This window comes from Daldinia caldariorum (genome assembly GCF_022478825.1).
Source record: "Daldinia caldariorum strain CBS 122874 unplaced genomic scaffold F4812scaffold_10, whole genome shotgun sequence".
In the NCBI taxonomy this organism is placed as follows: domain Eukaryota; kingdom Fungi; phylum Ascomycota; class Sordariomycetes; order Xylariales; family Hypoxylaceae; genus Daldinia; species Daldinia caldariorum.
The window spans coordinates 877,861-895,657 of record NW_025953046.1 but is presented as its reverse complement, the minus strand read 5'-3'; the positions used below and the strand labels follow the sequence as shown (position 1 = coordinate 895,657).

General features: G+C 51.0%; 5 protein-coding genes across 5 annotated transcripts; 4 read left to right on the top strand and 1 right to left on the bottom strand.

The window, feature by feature from the left end:
• Positions 1 to 815: 815 nt before the first annotated feature.
• On the top strand, positions 816 to 5,456 carry F4812DRAFT_460081 (benzoate 4-monooxygenase cytochrome P450; the record flags this gene model as incomplete). Its single annotated transcript, XM_047937647.1, has 11 exons — positions 816 to 1,014; positions 1,088 to 1,164; positions 1,277 to 1,653; positions 1,759 to 1,814; positions 1,910 to 2,246; positions 3,512 to 3,561; positions 3,626 to 3,685; positions 3,760 to 4,089; positions 4,168 to 4,727; positions 4,804 to 5,118; positions 5,295 to 5,456. The coding sequence occupies 11 exons, from the start codon at positions 816 to 818 to the stop codon at positions 5,454 to 5,456; spliced, it is 2,523 nt and encodes an 840-aa protein (XP_047789550.1).
• A 576-nt stretch (positions 5,457 to 6,032) lies between these two features.
• F4812DRAFT_451529 (MFS general substrate transporter) lies at positions 6,033 to 9,976 on the top strand (the record flags this gene model as incomplete). Its single annotated transcript, XM_047936225.1, has 4 exons — positions 6,033 to 7,024; positions 8,161 to 8,227; positions 8,273 to 8,505; positions 8,581 to 9,976. 4 exons carry the CDS (start codon positions 6,033 to 6,035, stop codon positions 9,974 to 9,976), a joined length of 2,688 nt encoding a protein of 895 aa, XP_047789549.1.
• Positions 9,977 to 10,406: 430 nt separating this feature from the next.
• On the top strand, positions 10,407 to 12,282 carry F4812DRAFT_54896 (thioesterase family protein). The gene is made up of 2 exons (XM_047939192.1): positions 10,407 to 10,953; positions 11,027 to 12,282. Exons 1-2 carry the CDS (start codon positions 10,836 to 10,838, stop codon positions 11,962 to 11,964), a joined length of 1,056 nt encoding a protein of 351 aa, XP_047789548.1. The 5' UTR covers positions 10,407 to 10,835; the 3' UTR covers positions 11,965 to 12,282.
• Positions 12,283 to 12,567: 285 nt separating this feature from the next.
• On the top strand, positions 12,568 to 16,212 carry F4812DRAFT_54910 (uncharacterized protein). The gene has a single exon (XM_047939194.1). It carries the CDS (start codon positions 12,681 to 12,683, stop codon positions 15,846 to 15,848), a length of 3,168 nt encoding a protein of 1,055 aa, XP_047789547.1. The 5' UTR covers positions 12,568 to 12,680; the 3' UTR covers positions 15,849 to 16,212.
• On the bottom strand, positions 16,150 to 17,671 carry F4812DRAFT_54900 (uncharacterized protein). Its single transcript, XM_047939193.1, has 2 exons — positions 17,211 to 17,671; positions 16,150 to 17,039 (listed from the first exon to the last, which is right to left on the bottom strand). The coding sequence occupies exons 1-2, from the start codon at positions 17,464 to 17,466 to the stop codon at positions 16,375 to 16,377; spliced, it is 921 nt and encodes a 306-aa protein (XP_047789546.1). The 5' UTR covers positions 17,467 to 17,671; the 3' UTR covers positions 16,150 to 16,374.
• Positions 17,672 to 17,797: the final 126 nt, after the last annotated feature.

Sequence of the window (17,797 nt, the reverse complement as noted above, 5' to 3'; positions counted from 1 at the left end):
TTCAGCGTAGGACTCACGACAGGTAAGTAAACCAATCAGATTTCCTCCTAGCCTTAGGTACCTTTGACGACCCGCTGCATGAATATTAATATATTTGCCTTTTACCAAAAGCTCCTCGACATCGATATTCTTAGGTTGAGTTGGGATGAGTCAAGCTCGGCGTCAGGAAGTAGCCGCAGCATGTCGTGAATAGCGGATTTCCGTATCTAACCCAATTACCTAGCATAAGCATCATTCCGAGGTAGAGTGCGTAACACGCCTCCCTTCTCAGCCCAGTGCAACTCTCCGTGACTGAATTTCGTAAAGGAGATGGTATGTAAGGTAGCTATACTGTGCTTAATAGAGTTGCAGAAGGATCTCTAATATAAATTTCTTTTTATTTGAAAACAGGGGTATAAGGTATGTGTGCAGTTGAGACATGTTAACACTCTTGCATATGCCGGCGTGGCCATTCCGTCGGACATTATGGCGAGAACCACCATCAGCTTGCCGCCGAGAGGTTAGATAGATTTCGTACATCCATGTTAGGACTACATCCTTCCTAGGCAGGAAGTGAATAGCGAGTTTGGCCTTCGGCTCCTAATCCTACCCTACCTTAGGTACTAACCCTCATACCTCTCTATCACCAAAACATCAACACTGAACCAAACCGATGCTAAGTTGCCAACTTGAGCACATAGTGGGAAGAAAAAGAAAAAGAAGAAAAATTTTACCTTGGCAACTTTCTTCCTAAAACTTCACCATCCTGCTGAGTTGCGGTAGCTGCCAACGCTGGCAGCAGAACAGCAGAACAACAGAACAACAGAACAACAAAAATGGCTTTTGAACTGTGGAAGAACTCGACCGAATTCGCACAGCTTATCATTCTGACATTATTCACGCCGATTGGCATCGCTCTGACATGTTTGCGTTTCTTCGCGACCTATCGCGGCATGCGTAAGCCAGGTCTCGAGGATTGGATGGCCGCGTTAGCCACCTTGTTCTTCATACTCACCAACCTTGGGGGCCTGATGGGTAAGTTAAAACGGCTGCTATTATCATCTGGGTCAGGTAGCCGTTCTAACGTACTTGCGTGCCTTGCGTATAGCGATTAGTATCCTCAATGGACGCCAAATTGCTGAAGAAGTTGCTGAAAGCCCACTAGACTACGAACATATGCGTAAGGTATGTTTTATTTTCTCGCCGCTCTCTGCACATGAGACTTGGCAGCTGAGATGAAGGCTTTCAATCCCTCCCTTTACTCTTTTGATAGAATCAATAATCACACTAAATGTAGTGGGACATTGCGGCTCTCTACTTCTACTTTGCGCACACGCTGTCTGTGAAGCTCAGCGTCCTAGCTCTCTACCATCGCATCTTCGGCGTCAGTCGTCCGTACAGGATCTGGATATACTTGTTGGGAGCAGCACAGGCGGTCCTGTTTGTCATTTTCTGCATCTTCCAGGCCCTGCAGTGCAGGCCGTTTAACAGGTATTTCGACCTCTCGATACCGGGGACTTGCACGGATGAAGGGACGGTGATCCTCGGTGGAGAGACGCCAAACTCGCTTATCGATTTTGCTATGGTTATTCTTGCCATGTTTATGATACGGCCACTTCAAGTCACCACTTCGATGAAATTGAGGCTCAGGTTTCTTTTTGGCCTCGGTGCGCTGTCAGTCCCCCTTTTTCCCCCTTTTTTTCTTTTTTTTTTTCTTCACTTGATCTCCTCTAGCGGTGTTTGGAGTTAGTTGCTAACTACAGCGTACCTACGGCCCAGTGTTGGAATAATAGGATTCATCAAAATCGGTATCACATACTCTCCGACTACCCTTTGTAAGTGATTGTGAACCAGATATGAACTTTACCTACCTACATATTAGGCGAATGTCTCCTTACGAGCTTACATACTAATTCGTCTCGATGACCAGACGCTTTTAGCATGGTATCCATCTGGACGTGTATCCAGATGTTCGTCTCTTTGCTCTGCTGCTGCTTGCCCGTGATACATCCCATCTTACCGTCATGGAGCCGAGTCTCGTCGTATATGATTAGTCATGTGTCATTCAGATGGGCATCCTGGGCATCGAGAACGCAAACTGGAACGACACGGTCGACACAAGGGTCGAGCAATGGTAAAGGGTTCCATAGGGCGAGGGAACCGCACCAGGCGGAGTGGAGGCATCTGGATGAAGAGAATATTGCCTGCCTTGCTTGGCCCGATGCAACACACCAGACGGAGAGCCACGCGTTGACCGAGTACAACCTGTACGAGTCACGCTCACGCCCAGAGCCGCATAATATACGGGTAGAAAGGCGATTCGATGTCAGTTAGTTGGAGAAGTTGGGGATCGTACATACCTGCCTGCCTGTACCTAGGTCCTAAGGTATGCAAACGCCTAAAGATGAGTGTAAGATAGGAGGTAGCTATGTTTAGTATGGAAAATCATACCTTAAAGACCTACCTTAGGTTAGGTACCTAAATAGTTGCATCGTGCGTTACGCGCCGAATACATACCTACCTCCTAAGGTACCCCCTCCTTTGTTCAAGGCGGATGAAGAAAGAAAAGAAAAAGTAGGATTCGAAAAACATGATGTTATGTTTTTGTTAGCGCCCACACGAAAGCAATACGGGTACCCTAGGTGACCAGTCGGATTAAGTTATAGTAGGTACCTCCTAAGGTAAGCACTAAAAGAAACATTCGATGCTGTGTTTTATGCCGTAAAAGGTTACAGGTCATGGTTACATAAATCAAACTGGGTAGCACCTATTTGATCCTCCAAAGTTTGTGTAACTGTTGGTACCCACCTATCCGGTCTGCATCTAATTCCTACAGGTACCTAACCTGGGCATACGTACACTGCATGTATCTAATACACGTATAAGTTGTATTATGCAAGGTAGGTACCTTAGGTACCTAAATATAAGTAATAATCGTCACCAACAAAGACCTGTGGACGTGCCGAGGCATCCCCCTGTTTTCTTCCAACATCAAAGGTTACACACTCTTTCGCTCTTCAATGTCACATGTGTCAACCTGTGCATGGACTTGTCTATCCCCTTGCAACCGGTCCGGCATTCGATAATGCGAAGAGCGTCTCTTCCTCGTTATCTTTCACGATCTTCCCCATCTGATCGCAACCAATCTAACTCCTTACAACAGATTCTCTATCCCATCTTCATACCAGCACGGGCTACTGCCGGTCATGTCGTACCCTGAGATCCTTTTTTTCGATTCAACGGCTGTACAGCGGCTATTTACCTTGCTATTTGGAGCCGTGAGCATATCCACAGCGTCTCTTGGAGATTCCACATTTCTTAATTCCAAATATAACAGGTTGTGGTTAATCTAATCATCCGATCGATTTACCGCCTATACTTTCATCCCCTGTCAAAATATCCCGGTCCCAAGATTGCCGCCGTTTCTGATATTTGGTATGCATACCATTCGTAAGTAACATCGTCTCCTACCTCCTAGCAGAGAGGAATCTCGGGCCTTTCAGATTATAGCTTTAGCTCACCAAGCACCTAGATTGGCGGGACGGTGGCCCTGGGCTATCGAGGACGTGCTAAGGAAATATGGTATGTGCAAAGTCTGCCACTAGCCTCATACTTCAACCGAATAGGTATTAACTAGCACGCATAGGTGATGTTGTCCGGATCGCGCCCAATGAGCTAGCTTTTGTCACCCCGCAGGCTTTGGCCGGTGAGTCCTGTGACATGACATTAAACACGTGCTCCATTACCTAGTGCTGCATCGGCTTATACAAGGCAATGTAGATCTCTACGGCTCTCATAACAAAAATATAGAGCTTTTCCCGAAAACGCAGATTAACAATCATGGAAATGACGAGCATGGCGGTCTTATATGGGAATGGGATCCCATTCTGCATCGTCAGGTGGCTAAACAATTAGGTCCAGCTTTCAAAGGAGCAGCCCTCAAAGCCAAAGAGCCAACCTTACATAGATATATTGACCTTTTCGTCGAACGCATGAAAACCCTAGGTGGGAATGCCGATGGCGTTAGCTTGCCTAAATGGATCAACTGGTTGTGTGTTGATATTTCAGCTGATATGGCATATAATCGGGAGATGAACGCTCTGAAGGACAGTAAGTTTTCTACCCTGGTTTCCTTTCAATGTTCGCCTTTTCTCCGCCTGGAAAAAAGGGTGTTAACTTCTTAAATAGTGAAAACTCCGGAGTATCTCAGCCTCCTTTCGGGATTCAACAGGGCTCTGGTCGTCATCCAGGTATCATGGAGATTTCCTCTTCTCAGCCCGTTGAAATACCCCTTTTTATTCACTACCATGAGGCCCCATTCCCATATCAGGGATCATAGCCGTCAACAATTGGAACGGCGTATCCGACGTAAAGGTTCTGTCATGCACCTCGACTTCTTCGAGCAGATGATTCCGGAAGACCGTGAGCCTCCAAAAGACCGAAGGCAACTACGGCATTTGGAACAAATTGCAGGTCAGCTGCTTGTAGCAGGATACGAACCTCCGGCACTGTGGTTTTATTTTACGATTTATTATCTCCTTAAGAACCCCAAGATCTTGAAAACCTTAACGGAGGAAATTAGGGGGGCTTTTGCAACTTACGAGGAGATCACGCCGGATACAGCTGCGTCACTAGCTTACTTGACAGCCTGTCTGAAGGAGTCCCTTCGAGTGATGCCAGGTGTACTTACGGGGATGCCGGTTGTTAGTCCGGGTGCTCTAGTAGACGGAACCTTCATTCCGAAGGGGGTAAGTTACCACATTCACTCATTTTCCTGTTCTCAATCTATGCCTACCTAACCTAATAGTACCTAACGCTGTTTAGGTTGTTTGCCAATCCAGCGCCTTTGCGCTGGCACGTAGTCCTCGTAACTTCCACAAACCGTTGGACTTCCTGCCGGAGCGCTGGCTGCCGGAGGGGCACCCGCTGTATGACCCGCAGTTCGCTAACGACAACCGTAAAGGTTTCCAGCCGTTCAGTCAGGGACCTCGGATGTGTGCGGGGAGGGAGATCGCCTGGTGGCAAAGCAGGTTATTCGTCGCAAAGGTTCTATGGACATTCAATATGGAAATGGCCTCCGGGCAGGATATCGACATGGACAGAGACTTGAGGGGATGGGGTATGTACGAAAAGCCTGAGGTTCGTGTCAGGTTTGTGCCGGTCAGGGCTTAATGCGGAGTTGTAGCAGTTGTAGCAATGTATATGATAATCAGCTCGGGTGACCTTGAAGCTACCGCTCCTCTTAAAAGTGAATACTAAAAAGAATAAGGACTACGTACATGCTTGCAAAGTTTATCTACTGGATAGGTACCTAGGACCAAAGTAGAATGAACGCCACGGCATTCTCGGATGCTTCAGCTCCCGTTGAATTTTACTTGAAGGTGCGTTACGCCGAGGCGAGGAGTATCCCTTTCGCTCAGAATGCGAACCGCGAGGGTGGTCAAGAAGTGCGACCATTTGGAGCGATACCTGCTTGATGGGCTCATGTCCAGCTAATTTATGCACTCCGTCATGATCTGCTTTGCTATCCAATGAATTCCAATTGAGTCCCAAGTCCTACAAGCACAGCCCAGCCCTTGTGCATCCATACCTCGCGGAATGGCTATATGAATCCTACATATGCAGCGGGCGGGCTAACATGCAGGCTGGATCGGCTTCAAGTAGCTGCGCCGCAAGAGGTGTTCCATTAGGGCGGGTTGCTAGGAACATTGCATGTATTAACCATTCCTACGACGGGACGGTAGCATGCCTAGGCCAGCCACCCCCTCAAGTATTAATCTAATAATGTGCTTACCTACTTAGGTAACCATCATCTATATCAACTTTATCTGTGTAACTCTGAATCAAGTTATCGTCGTGCGACATAAATGAGGCGCGTAAGTTGCACTAGGACTTAGTTTGACTTACCATCTCGGAGGTGCTTTGATTTGACATAGGAGAGGTACCTTGGGTACCTATGTTAGATATTTATGTAAAATAAAACAGACACGACAGCGAAGGCAAATTGAAAAGACCTTGCACACTCACTACCTCTAATGCCAATTGTAGTTGCAATGGCCATGACACAGCTCCCGCCCTCTCAACAAGCCCTCCAACAAGATGACAACGGTCAGCCTTATCTCGTTGACAAGGCGGCCATCCCGTCGCTCCCGCCCGGCTACGTGCTAGTCAAGACGTACGCCGTCGCCCTCAATCCTTCTGACCACAAGATCCTCCGCAATTTCCCCATCCCGGGGGCTTACCTAGGATCCGACTTTTCCGGCACGGTGGTCCAGGCCGCCGCGGATGTGGATACCGACGCCTTGAAGCTCGGCACCATGGTTAGCGGCGCCGCGTTTAACTTCTCGCCCACGCACCGGAAGGCCAACGGTGCGTTTGCCGAGTACGTACGCGCGCGCGCCGACCTCCTGTTGCGCATTGCGCCTCCCGCTTCCCCTTCTCCTTCTCCTTCCATAAACAACCCCGCCACAATGGACCCTTTTCAAGCCGCCACCCTAGCCACCGCGATCTGCACGTGCATCCTAGCCTTCTGGTCGCCCGACGCGCTCAACCTCCCGGGCACTCCGGACGCCCCCGAGGTTCGCGAGAAGCCGACCCCCGTGCTCGTGTACGGGGGCAGCACGGCGACGGGCACGATCGCGATCCAGCTGCTCCGGCAATCGGGGTACGACCCGATCGCGACGTGCTCGCGGCGCAACTTCGGGCTGGTGCGGGACAGAGGGGCGTCCGCGGCCCTCGACCGCGTGGCGTACGAGGACGGGGACGGGGACCTGGCGGCGGAGATCGCGGCGCGAGCAGGGGGCCGCCTGCGGTACGCGCTGGACTGCGTGAGCGACGCGCGCAGCGCGGCTGTGTGCTACGCCGCGATACAGCGGCCGGGGGGGCGGTACGCGTCGCTCGAGCGGGTGCCGGAGGAGATCCTGGGGGCGCGGCAGGCGGTGCGCGCGGCGTTCGTGCTAGCGGCCGAGGCGTACGGGGAGGATGTTGAGCTAGAAGGGGGGCAGAGACAAGCACGAGGGCAAGGACAAGGACGGAAACAAACCGGGTACGATCGGCCTGCGAGCAGGGACAAGCACGAGCTGGCGGTGCGCCATCTGGGGGCCGTTCAGCGCTTGCTGGAGCGTGGGGAGATAAAGGCACACCCGGTGCGGGTGTTGGACGGAGGGCTGCAGGGGGTTTTGGAAGGGCTGAAGGTGTTGGCCAATGGCGGGGTTTCGGGTGAGAAGTTGGTTGCTACTATTGGATGAATGAGATGGCATGGTCATTTGGTTTTTTTTAAAAAAAAAAAAAATGTTTTAATTAAAGAAAAAAAAAAAAAAAAAGTCCATTGTACCGTAGCACCGTTTGTGCTTCTTTAAAGCTGATACGTTATTATAAGAGACGTTGAAATAAACTCGCTTAAACTTTCGCATTAGTATGCATTGGGAGGTTCTTATGTAAGGACTAGAGGTTCGATTAGCCATGTTGAGAAAGTACCTAATCATGGAATCATTGGTATTATGAGAAGTATATATGCATTATGTCATGTGACAGAAAGGGAGGGTGCAACGAAGGAATAGGGGGGAATGATTATTGTTACCCATACCTATAGGTATTATACGTAACACACATATAACACACCACATGGTGTTCCACTTTCTGCGGTTACACAAAAATGATAGGTAGGATGTACTTGGTAAGTTGACCAATATGACTAATTATAACAGGGATGCATCATGTGCTGTAACTTGAACTTTTACTTACCTCAAGTACCTCGCGTTTTTATGCTGTATTAGGTACCTTGCATCATGACAATAAAAGATCGGGGAGTACCTAAGAGCCTTGATGAAATGCAGCTATTCGAAGAGATTAACTTGTTCCTACGATGACACGCCCGTATACCTAAGGTAAAGGCAATGCAATACTTAACAAACATTCCCAATTCTGGCACCGTATACATTGGGGGCCACGGCATTACCTGTAGGTATTGTACATGTTGGTCAGTAAGTGCGTACTTAATTCATTCTGGGGGTACCTAACTTACCTTTACCTAGGTCCCAGCCTACCTAAGGGTAGCAAACTCATTGATAGCCTGTTTGCATCTGGCCCGCCTGCTCATCTTTAAGCTAACCCAATATTTTTGTTGGTCTCTTTTCATCAGTTTCTTATCCTTGAGGGACTAAAATCTTATGAATAAAAGAGAATGGCAGCAGTAGGCGGCGTTTTCGAAGCTGATACAGCCAAAGCTAAGACGACTGGTCCTGATATGGTAGAGATGGCTAGAGGGAAACCTCCGTCCCATGCGGAAATGCAGGATCCGCCGCTGCAATCGAACGAGACGGATACTGAGATGGATACCGGGACGCCTTCTCCTCCACCCTTCAAACCTAATTTCCGAATCTACGCTATTATCGCCGGCTTAGGCATCACGAATTTACTGGCAGCACTAGAGAACACTGTCGTTTCGATCGCAGCACCTGTCATCCTGACAGACCTACAGCTCGGTGATAATTTCATCTGGGTCATCAATGCCTTCTTTCTTTCTAGGTATGCACTGCGACCAACTATAGCTCACCCCCCCTTTAAAGGTAATGGCCGCTAACGTCTTTAACATTAAATCAGCACCGCAACACAGCCATTATTTGGTCAGTTCTGCAATGTCTTCGGTCGAAGATATGTCATGCTCACCGTTGTCGGCCTGTTCATGCTCGGCAGTGGTATCTGCGGAGGGGCTAGTACGGGCGGCATGTTGATCGCGGGACGGGCTGTTCAGGGCGTTGGCTCGGGTGGCATCATCATGGTGTCGAGCATCATCATTAGCGACTTGGTACCGCTCCGCCGCCGAGGTAACTACTCGGCCATTCTCATGTCCATCTTCGGCATCGGCTCCGCGCTCGGCCCCTTCATCGGCGGCGCTATCGTCTCTTCGACGACGTGGCGTTGGATCTTCTACATGAACTTGCCAATCGGCGGTGCAGCCTTTGCAGTGCTCTTCGTATTCTTACGTGTCAGCTATAACAAGGAGATGTCATTTTGGCAGAAGCTAAAGCGTATAGATCTGGTTGGAAATGGCATATTGGTAGCCAGTACGGTGTCTGTCCTATACGCCCTGAGTTATGCAGGTACACGGTATCCTTGGCGGTCATGGCACACGCTGGTTCCGCTACTCGTGGGCTTTCTGGGTCTTTTTATATTCGCCTGGCTCCAAACCAGCGGGCTTTCAGCCGAACCTCTCATGCCGCCGCGTTTTTTCCGAACTCCCACCTCGGTTATACTAGCCATCAATACCTTCCTGTACGCGGGCCTCCTTTACTGGTGCATATTCTTTCTACCGGTTTTCTTCCAGGGCGTTCTTCTTTACTCGCCGCGCCGGTCTGGCGTTGCCATGCTCCCTATTTCGCTCCTTGGCATACCAGGTTCCATAGTAGGCGCTGTTGCGCTCGCCCGCTGGGGCCGCTACAAGCTAATTCATATAGTTGCGTTTGCCATCCAAACGCTTGGGCTTGGTCTGTTCACATTACAGTGGGAAGAGACAAGTGTTGCGCAATGGGCTATATTTCAGTGCATTGTTGCAGTCGGTGGCGGCATGGTTTTCACGACGATGCTACCGGCCTTCCAGGCGTTTATTCACGAGCGCGACTTGGCGGCTTGCACGGCGACCTGGTATTTTCTCCGCCTTTTTGGCCACGTCTGGGGAGTGGCGATACCGGCCGCCATCTTTAACGACCGCGTGAGCCAGTTGCTCACTGAGGGGGCCGTTTCCAACCCTCAGGTGGCCCAGATTATCGGATCCGGGAGCGCGTACCAGGAGGCATCAGCCGACTTCGTCTACCAGTTTCCGCCGGAAATACAGACGGAAATCCGTGCTGTTTATAGGCAGGCGATTCAACGTGTCTTCCAAATCTCCATCGTATTTTCTGGAGTAGCGTTGATATTGAGTCTGTTTGAGAAGGAGGTCAAGTTACGTACAACCCTCGATACTGAATTTGGTTTGGAGGAGAAGAAGGACACTGAATAAGATGCCGACAGGGACGCTCAGATGAGGGAGTCGTTGATAAAGGGGGAGGGGTCTGACTCTTTACCCCGTGAGACCATCTTGAAGGAGGAACTTCCACTTAAGCTTGTCGTTTACTTAATATTACGGAATCCTTTTTGTTTGGATGATGTGAAGATGAACCTACGTAATTCTAATTCTATTTTACTAAACATATTGAATTTTGAAGCAATAACTAACATTACTTACCTCTAACCTACGCAGTAGACTTAAAAGTTAATATACCTTAGGTACCTAGATGTTAAATGAATCTTGGGTTAGTTTTAGGCTAGTTAACTGGCAATCATTTATTATTCCGTAATTACCTAGACCTATGCGTCGCATCGTCTTTCTTCCTCGCTTTTCTTTCTTCTCTCTTCCTCGCTTTTCTTTCTTCTCTCTTCCTCGCTTTTCTTTCTTCTCTCTTCCTCCCTTTTGTTTGTTCTCCCTTTTTTTGATTTACTTTATAATGATGGGCACTGTGTAAGAGGTCTAGGTACTTAATGTAATCAATCCTATGGGTACCTCTTTACCTGCAAGACTTAATCTCCAAGTCAGCCGCCAACTGTGCGACCCTCCCTTTTTGCCACGAAATACCTTAGGTACATGAGGTAGGTAGCAATGCCGAGGCTCACATGCGTACGCGGGGGTATTCGAATAGCATGTAATTCTCATAATTCGTATTTTAGCATCCGATAAATCCTATCGCATCTGCAAGCCAACAATCAACCAACCAACCAACCTGAGAACAGCTTCCGCGTGTCCCCTCCTCGCCCTTCTCAAGTTCAAGTTGAAAGTTACGTTATCAAGGGAGGAGTTTATCGCCGCCTAGCCTTAGGTTTCCATGGCCTCAAACAAGGTGGAAGGGACCTACGTCCCATTTTCTGACGCCATTAAAGTCACAAAACTGGATTCGCACCATTATAAAATTCATCTTAGCGAGGCCTTCTGCCTGGGTACAGGTAAGGGAGGGAGAGGGAGAACCCGATTCCCTAGATTTGGACAGTTGTTCGTTCTAACATCAACTTAACCCAGTTCCTAATGGCGGTTACGCAGCCTCGTGCATGCTCTCCGCCGCAAGTATTCACCTCTCCCCAAATAACCAGCCGGACACTCTTACTGCACATTTTGAATATCCAAACCGAACAGCCGTTGGTCCCGCTATCGTAGAAATCGAGGACGTGAAGCTAGGCCAGCAACTTTCTACGCTCCATTTAACCCTTTGGCAGGACGGTCTACTATCACAAGCACCATGGATCACCCCCTCCGTTTCACGCCGTACTATACTTGCCTATACAACCCACACAGATCTACGAAACTTTAGCGGCATCTCGCTACCGACCGGCTACGAAGGAACACCCGCCGCGGCGCTTCCTCCCCTGCCAAACTTCGAGGAGCTTAAGGCCAAGGGCAAAGACGACGCTTGGGAGGAGTCAATCACGCCCCAGCCATCCAAGTTCGTGCGCTCCCTGCGAAACTGGCACTTCTACCTGCCCCGCCACGGGGCCCTGACGCCGGGGGTCTTGGACATGTGGATCGGGCTGGCGAGCGGGGAGCGCATCACGCAGAGGGCGCTGCCGTACGTGGCGGACTCGTTCCCGTTCAATCTGCACCTATTCCTGGCGGCGCCGGAGCTGCGGCAGCTGCTGGAATCGCAACAAGCGCCGGGGGAGAAGGCGGAGACGCGGGCGGCGCGCGAGGACCTGCGGAAGCGGGACCAGCAGCGGGGGGCGCTGTGGTTCCCGACGGTGGTGATGAACCTCGAGATGAAGACGCCGCTGCCCGAGGACGGCGTCGACTGGCTCGCCGTGCGCATCACCTCCAAGCAGATCAAGGACGGCCGGTTCGACCTCGACATGCTGATTCGCGATGCGGAGGGCGAGATTATAGCGTTGAGCCACCACGTCGCGATGATCCTGAGCGTGCAGAGGAATGTTGGGAAACGCGACTTTAAGGGCAAGGCGGCGTTGTGAAGGGAACCTAACTTGATGTAATATAACTATCGTATTCTTATTGCAATTGTAATGGGTTGGACAATGTCTGATACATATCTTCTACCTTAAGAACTGGTAATGTTTGGGGCGTATTAGGGGAAAGCCTAAATTTAGGTATCACCGCTATGATTCGAAATAAACCTTAGGTACCTACCTACCTAATACCTACCTGCCTAGCCTCTAGGTACTTAAAGTTGGTTGCTGTGGAAACAAAGAATAGGTAGCGCTGGAGGTCTTCCATACACCTCTGTATCAGTCCTGCCTCTGTGCCAGATTATTTATCACCAACCAAGTTGTTTTCAACAATGGTAATTCTACGAGAACACAGCCATTACCAATTTTTGTTAACATCGTTACGGTATCTAAATAAAAGATATATGCATTTATTTGAGCAGCATAATCCGCATAATCTCCATAAAAGGTCCATACGCGTGCTGCGGAAGTACCAGGTAACGGACTTACCCACCTATTAGGTACGTACCTAGGTAGGCGGACAGGTTGGCACCTGGGCAGACAGCCCACCTGAAATCACGTGAGTGCAAAAAATTAGCCCGTGCCCCTCGCCTTCGTTAGCCCACAGAAAGTGGCACAAATCTAAAATCTTCAACACCAGACATCGCGGTTTTTTTCACCGTTGTCCCCCCCGGTAGCATCAATCCCCCCCCAATCCCTTTTCATCAAGGAGATTGCCCAAGATGCCGCCGCCACCCCACCAGAAGCCTGAGAATGTTCTCAAGCGAGCCCAAGAGCTCATCGGCGTCAATCAGGCTCCCGCCGCCCTAAACCTTCTCCATGACCATATTACATCCAAACGCTCCCGAAATGTCCCCATCGTCTCTCTGGAGCCTGTCATGCTCCTTTTGGTCGAGCTATCCGTCGAGCAGAAGAAGGGAAAACTAGCCAAAGACGCACTCTATTCCTATAAGAATATTGCCCAAAATACCAACATCAGCACCATCGAACTCGTACTCAAGAAGTTTATCGAGTTGGCCGCCGAAAAGGTTACAGAGGCACAGAAGAAAGCGGATGAACTGCAGGAAAGCATCGAAGCGACTGCGACATCGAGCATCGATGACTTGGAAGCCAGCGAAACCCCCGAGTCTATCTTGTTAGCCACCGTCTCGGGCGAGCAATCCAGGGATCGCACCGAGCGTGCTGTCGTCACGCCGTGGCTCAAGTTCCTATGGGAAGCTTACCGTACCGTCCTCGATATCCTCCGAAACAATGCCAGATTAGAAATTCTCTACCAGAGCACCGCTACTCAGGCCTTCGATTTCTGCCTCAAGTACCAGCGAAAGACGGAGTTCCGACGACTCTGTGAGCTCCTACGCAACCATGTCCAGACCGCCGCCAAATACTCGAGTCAGATGCATGCTATCAACCTCAGTGACCCTGATACCCTACAAAGGCATCTGGAAACCCGTTTTCAGCAGTTAAATGTCGCTGTCGAACTTGAGCTCTGGCAGGAGGCCTTCCGAAGCGTTGAAGATATCCATACCCTTCTCAACCTTAGCAAGCGACCTCCCAAGAACGTTATGATGGCCAACTACTACGAGAAACTTACCCGAATCTTCCTCGTCGGCGAAAACTACCTTTTCCATGCCGCTGCTTGGTCCCGATACTACTCTCTCCTCCGACAGTCCGCAGCTCTTGTGGCCACCGGCCAGAGCAAGAAGTCCGATAACCCTTCTGCTACCGAGGCAGATCTTCAGAGGGCTGCTTCTTTCGTTCTTCTGTCGGCTCTCTCGATTCCTGTCATCAGCACATCCCGATCTCGAGGCGCAATGGTCGACTTTGACGAGGCTAAGAAGAACAAGAACTCGCGTCTCACTCATCTGCTGGGCATGGCCACCGCGCCTACCCGTGCCGGCTTGTTCCGTGATGCCCTTTCCAAGTCACTTCTAAAGCGCGCCCGCCCGGAGATCAGAGATCTCTACAACATTCTCGAGGTCGACTTCCACCCCTTGTCCATCTGCCAAAAGATTTCCCCTATTTTGACCAAGATCAGCGCCGACTCCGAAATGGAGAAGTACATTTTGCCGCTTCAACAAGTCATCTTGACTCGATTGTTCCAGCAATTGTCTCAGGTGTACGAGTCCGTTGACCTAGCGTTCGTAGAGAGCCTTGCCCAATTCCCTGATCCTTTCCAGATTTCTCGTGGAACTATTGAGAAATTCATCATGAATGGGAATAAGAAGGGAGACCTCTCAATTCGTATGGACCATGCTACCGGTGTACTAAACTTCGACAAGGATGTATTCGCATCTTCAAAGGCTGTCCATGCCGGCTCGGCGGCCGGTTCCGCAGAAAGCCCTATCGGGTCCGTGCAACGTCTTCAGAACACCCCTTCGGAGATTGTCCGCTCGCAGCTGACTAGACTAACCACTACCCTATACACTACCTGCTTCTATGTTGATCCATCTTACCGACAGCGCCTAAGCGAATCCCGACAAGCCGCACTGGCCAGGGCCAAGGCTGGCGCTGAGCAAGAGCACCATGAGATTCTAGCCCGCAAGGACATTATCCAGAAGCGAAAGGAAGAGGCGTCCGAGCTGCAGGCGAAGAGAGAAAAGGAGAAGGCAAGGCAGAAGCGTCTCCAGGAGCAGGCGCTAGCCGAAGCTGAGGAGCGACGGTTGGCTCAAGAGCAGAAGGAGCGCGAAGAGAAGCGTCTCAAAGACGAGAGAGATCGTGTCCGCAGAGAGGAACTCAAGAAGCAGATTGCTGACCTCAAGATCGGACCCAATGCTATCGACATTGATATCGAGAACCTGGACGAATTTGATAGCAACCGTCTTCGTGCTATGAAGCTTGCCCAGCTCGAGAGGGAGAAGAACGATATCAACGAGAGGCTTCGCATTACTGGAAAGCGCATTGACCATCTTGAGCGTGCCTTTAGGAAAGAAGAAGTCAAGAAGCTTCCTGAAGATTATGCCAAGCAGCGTGAGCGTGACTTGGCTGCTTACGAGGCCACGAAGGCAGAGACATTGAAGGAGGCTGAGGAGAAACACAAGCACAGTGTCGAACTCAAGCATCGCCTAAGCCGGCTCATGCCTCACTACGAATCGTTCAGGAAGTCTCTACATGATCGTCGCCGTGATGAATTCGAGAAGCGTCAACGCGACGCCGAAAGAGAGCTGGAGAAGCAAATCACAGCCCGCAAGAAGGAATACCGCGAGCGCAAGCTGCGGGAGAAGCGAGAACGGGAAGAAAAAGAGAGGGCCCTGCGAGAGCAAGAGGAACGTGCCGAGCAGGAAAAGAGAGAACAAGAGCAGCGCGCCGAAGCGAAGCGCCAGGAGTTACTCAGAATCAAGGAGCAGCGAGAGAGAGAGCGCCAAGAAGCTCAAGAAAAACAAGCTCTTCAAGAGAGAAGAGCCGAAGAAGCGCTTGCCAAGAGAAAAGCAGAGAAGGAACGAGAGCGCACGCAATCCATACGCGAGCCAGCCGACATGAGCCGTACTGGCTCCAACGATCGGCCGTCTGGAGCGCCGCGTCTCAATCTTGCCGGTGCCAAAACGTCTTGGCGTGAGCGCGAAGCCTCGAGAAGTGCCGCTGGTGCCGCCGGTAGCAACGGGCCAAGCCGTACTGGTACTCCCATGGGGCGCACCGATTCTAACGAGCGTCCCGCCCCCGTCGCCGAGCGTGCGTCTGGACCACCCCCGCTGCCTCTCCAAGGAAAGCAGCCTACTTGGCGTGAGCGCGAGGCTGCTAAGCAAGCTCAAGCAAGCGCTGGTGCCCCGATTGCTTCCGGAGACAGGGAAAATGCACCGCCGGCGGCCCCTGCACAGGCTCCTACTGAGACTCTAAAGCCTTCTGGCGCTGCTGGAAAGTGGGTGCCCCGATTCCGCCGAGAACAGCAAAGTTAAGGTATTGGAGGACCGGCGTTATGGGGGGTTTTGGTTCAGTATGAATGACTACTACCTAAGCTTGTAGTTTAGATTTACGAAGAGAAATAAACTGCTTTCTGACCTTCGAGCGCGCCCCACGATCATATGCCGGACTTTCAACGTTTACAAGTCATGTTTGCTTATTATAATAGGTTGAACAAGTACTAAATTTGTCACGCTGGGTATAGGAATGGTAATGTCTATGCATCAGGAGGTTTTGTCTTAAGATACTTAGTGTAGTAAGGGTATTCATCAAAGATTTTAATCGATTTGATTTTTAATTATTTATGGCATTGAATCCTTATATACCGATTTCGTAATATAAGGTACCTCCTAAGCGTATGCTACTAGGCACGGGGTATTTATTACCTATCCAACGTCTTTTCTTTTTCTTTCCATTTCCCGTCGTATATTTTTATCCATGGCCGAACCGTCTAGATCCAAACAAGGTCGTTATATAGGTACCTAGGTGCCTAAGGTATATATCAGTGATAGCCATTAAGCATCATAATCTCCAAGTCGTGGGCAACACCCGGCTCCCCTCCTCCGGCCGACGCGCGACGGGATCGGCGCTGAGCTCGACCGGCTTCTCGTGGGTCGCTAGCTCCTTCACGGGATCGAACCCGGATAACGTGTACTCCGTCGGCAGCTCGCTTACCGGCGCGCCTTCCAGCTGGACTTTGTGCTCGGTTCCTAGCGCGACGCCGATGCCGATGCCGTCGGAGGGGTGGTCGCCTTTATCGTCTTTATCGCCTCCTCCTCCTGCGCCTCCTTCTTGTGGTGGATTGGGATGGTCCCCAAGCTCGCCGCCGGATCGAAGCTTCGAGTGTCTCCTTCCGAGGCGGAAGGCGTACAGGACTAACCCCCCCGTGAGCGCGATGCACGCGATGACTCCGCCTACTGATAGCCCTGCTATAGCCCCGCCGCTTAGGCCGCCTCCGCCCGAGTCCGGAGACTGCTGCTGCTGCTGCTGCTGCTGGTCGGTGGCGGCTACTGGTAAAGTCGAAGTCGCGCTTGGTGTTGTTGTTGCCGACGCGGTCGGTGGTGGTGATGACGATGGCCTACTACCGCCCCCCGGCGTAGACCAAAACGGCGGGAACCCCGAAAAGTCGCCGCCGGCTGGCGCCCCGTTGTCGCTGCAGAACTGCAGGAAGCCCGAGTGTAGCTCACCTGCACAACACAGCAAATCAATATACAGTACTAGGTACATTACATGCGCCTCCTACACGTCTCGACGCATCATTGTAACGACGACGCTCGGGGTAAGGCACCGCCACGATAGGTTACCGGTTAATAGTCGTTGGCCGTTCGGGCAGGGCAAGGCAAGGCAAGGCAACGTACTCCTGATCTGCTCCGTGGAATTGCCCGCGCACGCGCCCTGGGCGCAGGACACCGCACCCGGGCCTATGGACCGGATGTTGCTGCACAGGCACCGGACGTCGCTGGGCCCGGTGCAGTTGGAGTTTTGCGCGATGGAGGTTAGGACGCACGGCTGGGCGCATTCGGGGACGTACGTCGTGAGGTTTTGAGAGGAGGCGGCGATTGCCAAGGAGATGCACGCGAGTATGAGGAGCAAGACTCGTAGGCGAGGCGCCATCGTCGTAGCGCTGGTTATATATACCTACCTAGTAGCAACTCGTCCCGTCTCTGAGTTCAGAGACGACGCCTCGGTAGCATCAAGGGCTTGGGGAACAAGGGAGAAAAAAAGTGGGTGGGTAAGCCACAACCGTGTAGCGGGAGAGAGAGAGAGAAGAACCCCGGGGAGGAAGAGCAACTTTTTCTTCTTTAAGGGAAAGGGAAAAAAAAGGGGGGGGGGGGGGGGGGGGGGATAAGGGTCGCGGGGGCATTGCCCCGGAAAAATTTAAAAGTTAAGGCGATATATTACAGGGGAAAAATTTATTTTATGTGAATGTTATTAGGGGACATGC

Bases quoted from the DNA above. Each gene is read 5' to 3' on its own strand.
- F4812DRAFT_54910 (XM_047939194.1), top strand. From the start codon at position 12,681: ATGCCGCCGCCACCCCACCAGAAGCCTGAGAATGTTCTCAAGCGAGCC.
- F4812DRAFT_54896 (XM_047939192.1), top strand. From the start codon at position 10,836: ATGGCCTCAAACAAGGTGGAAGGGACCTACGTCCCATTTTCTGACGCC. The intron at 10,954-11,026 runs GTAAGGGAGGGA...AACTTAACCCAG, and splicing joins GGCCTTCTGCCTGGGTACAG to TTCCTAATGGCGGTTACGCA.
- F4812DRAFT_54900 (XM_047939193.1), bottom strand. From the start codon at position 17,466: ATGGCGCCTCGCCTACGAGTCTTGCTCCTCATACTCGCGTGCATCTCC. The intron at 17,040-17,210 runs GTACGTTGCCTT...TGTGTTGTGCAG, and splicing joins TTCCACGGAGCAGATCAGGA to GTGAGCTACACTCGGGCTTC.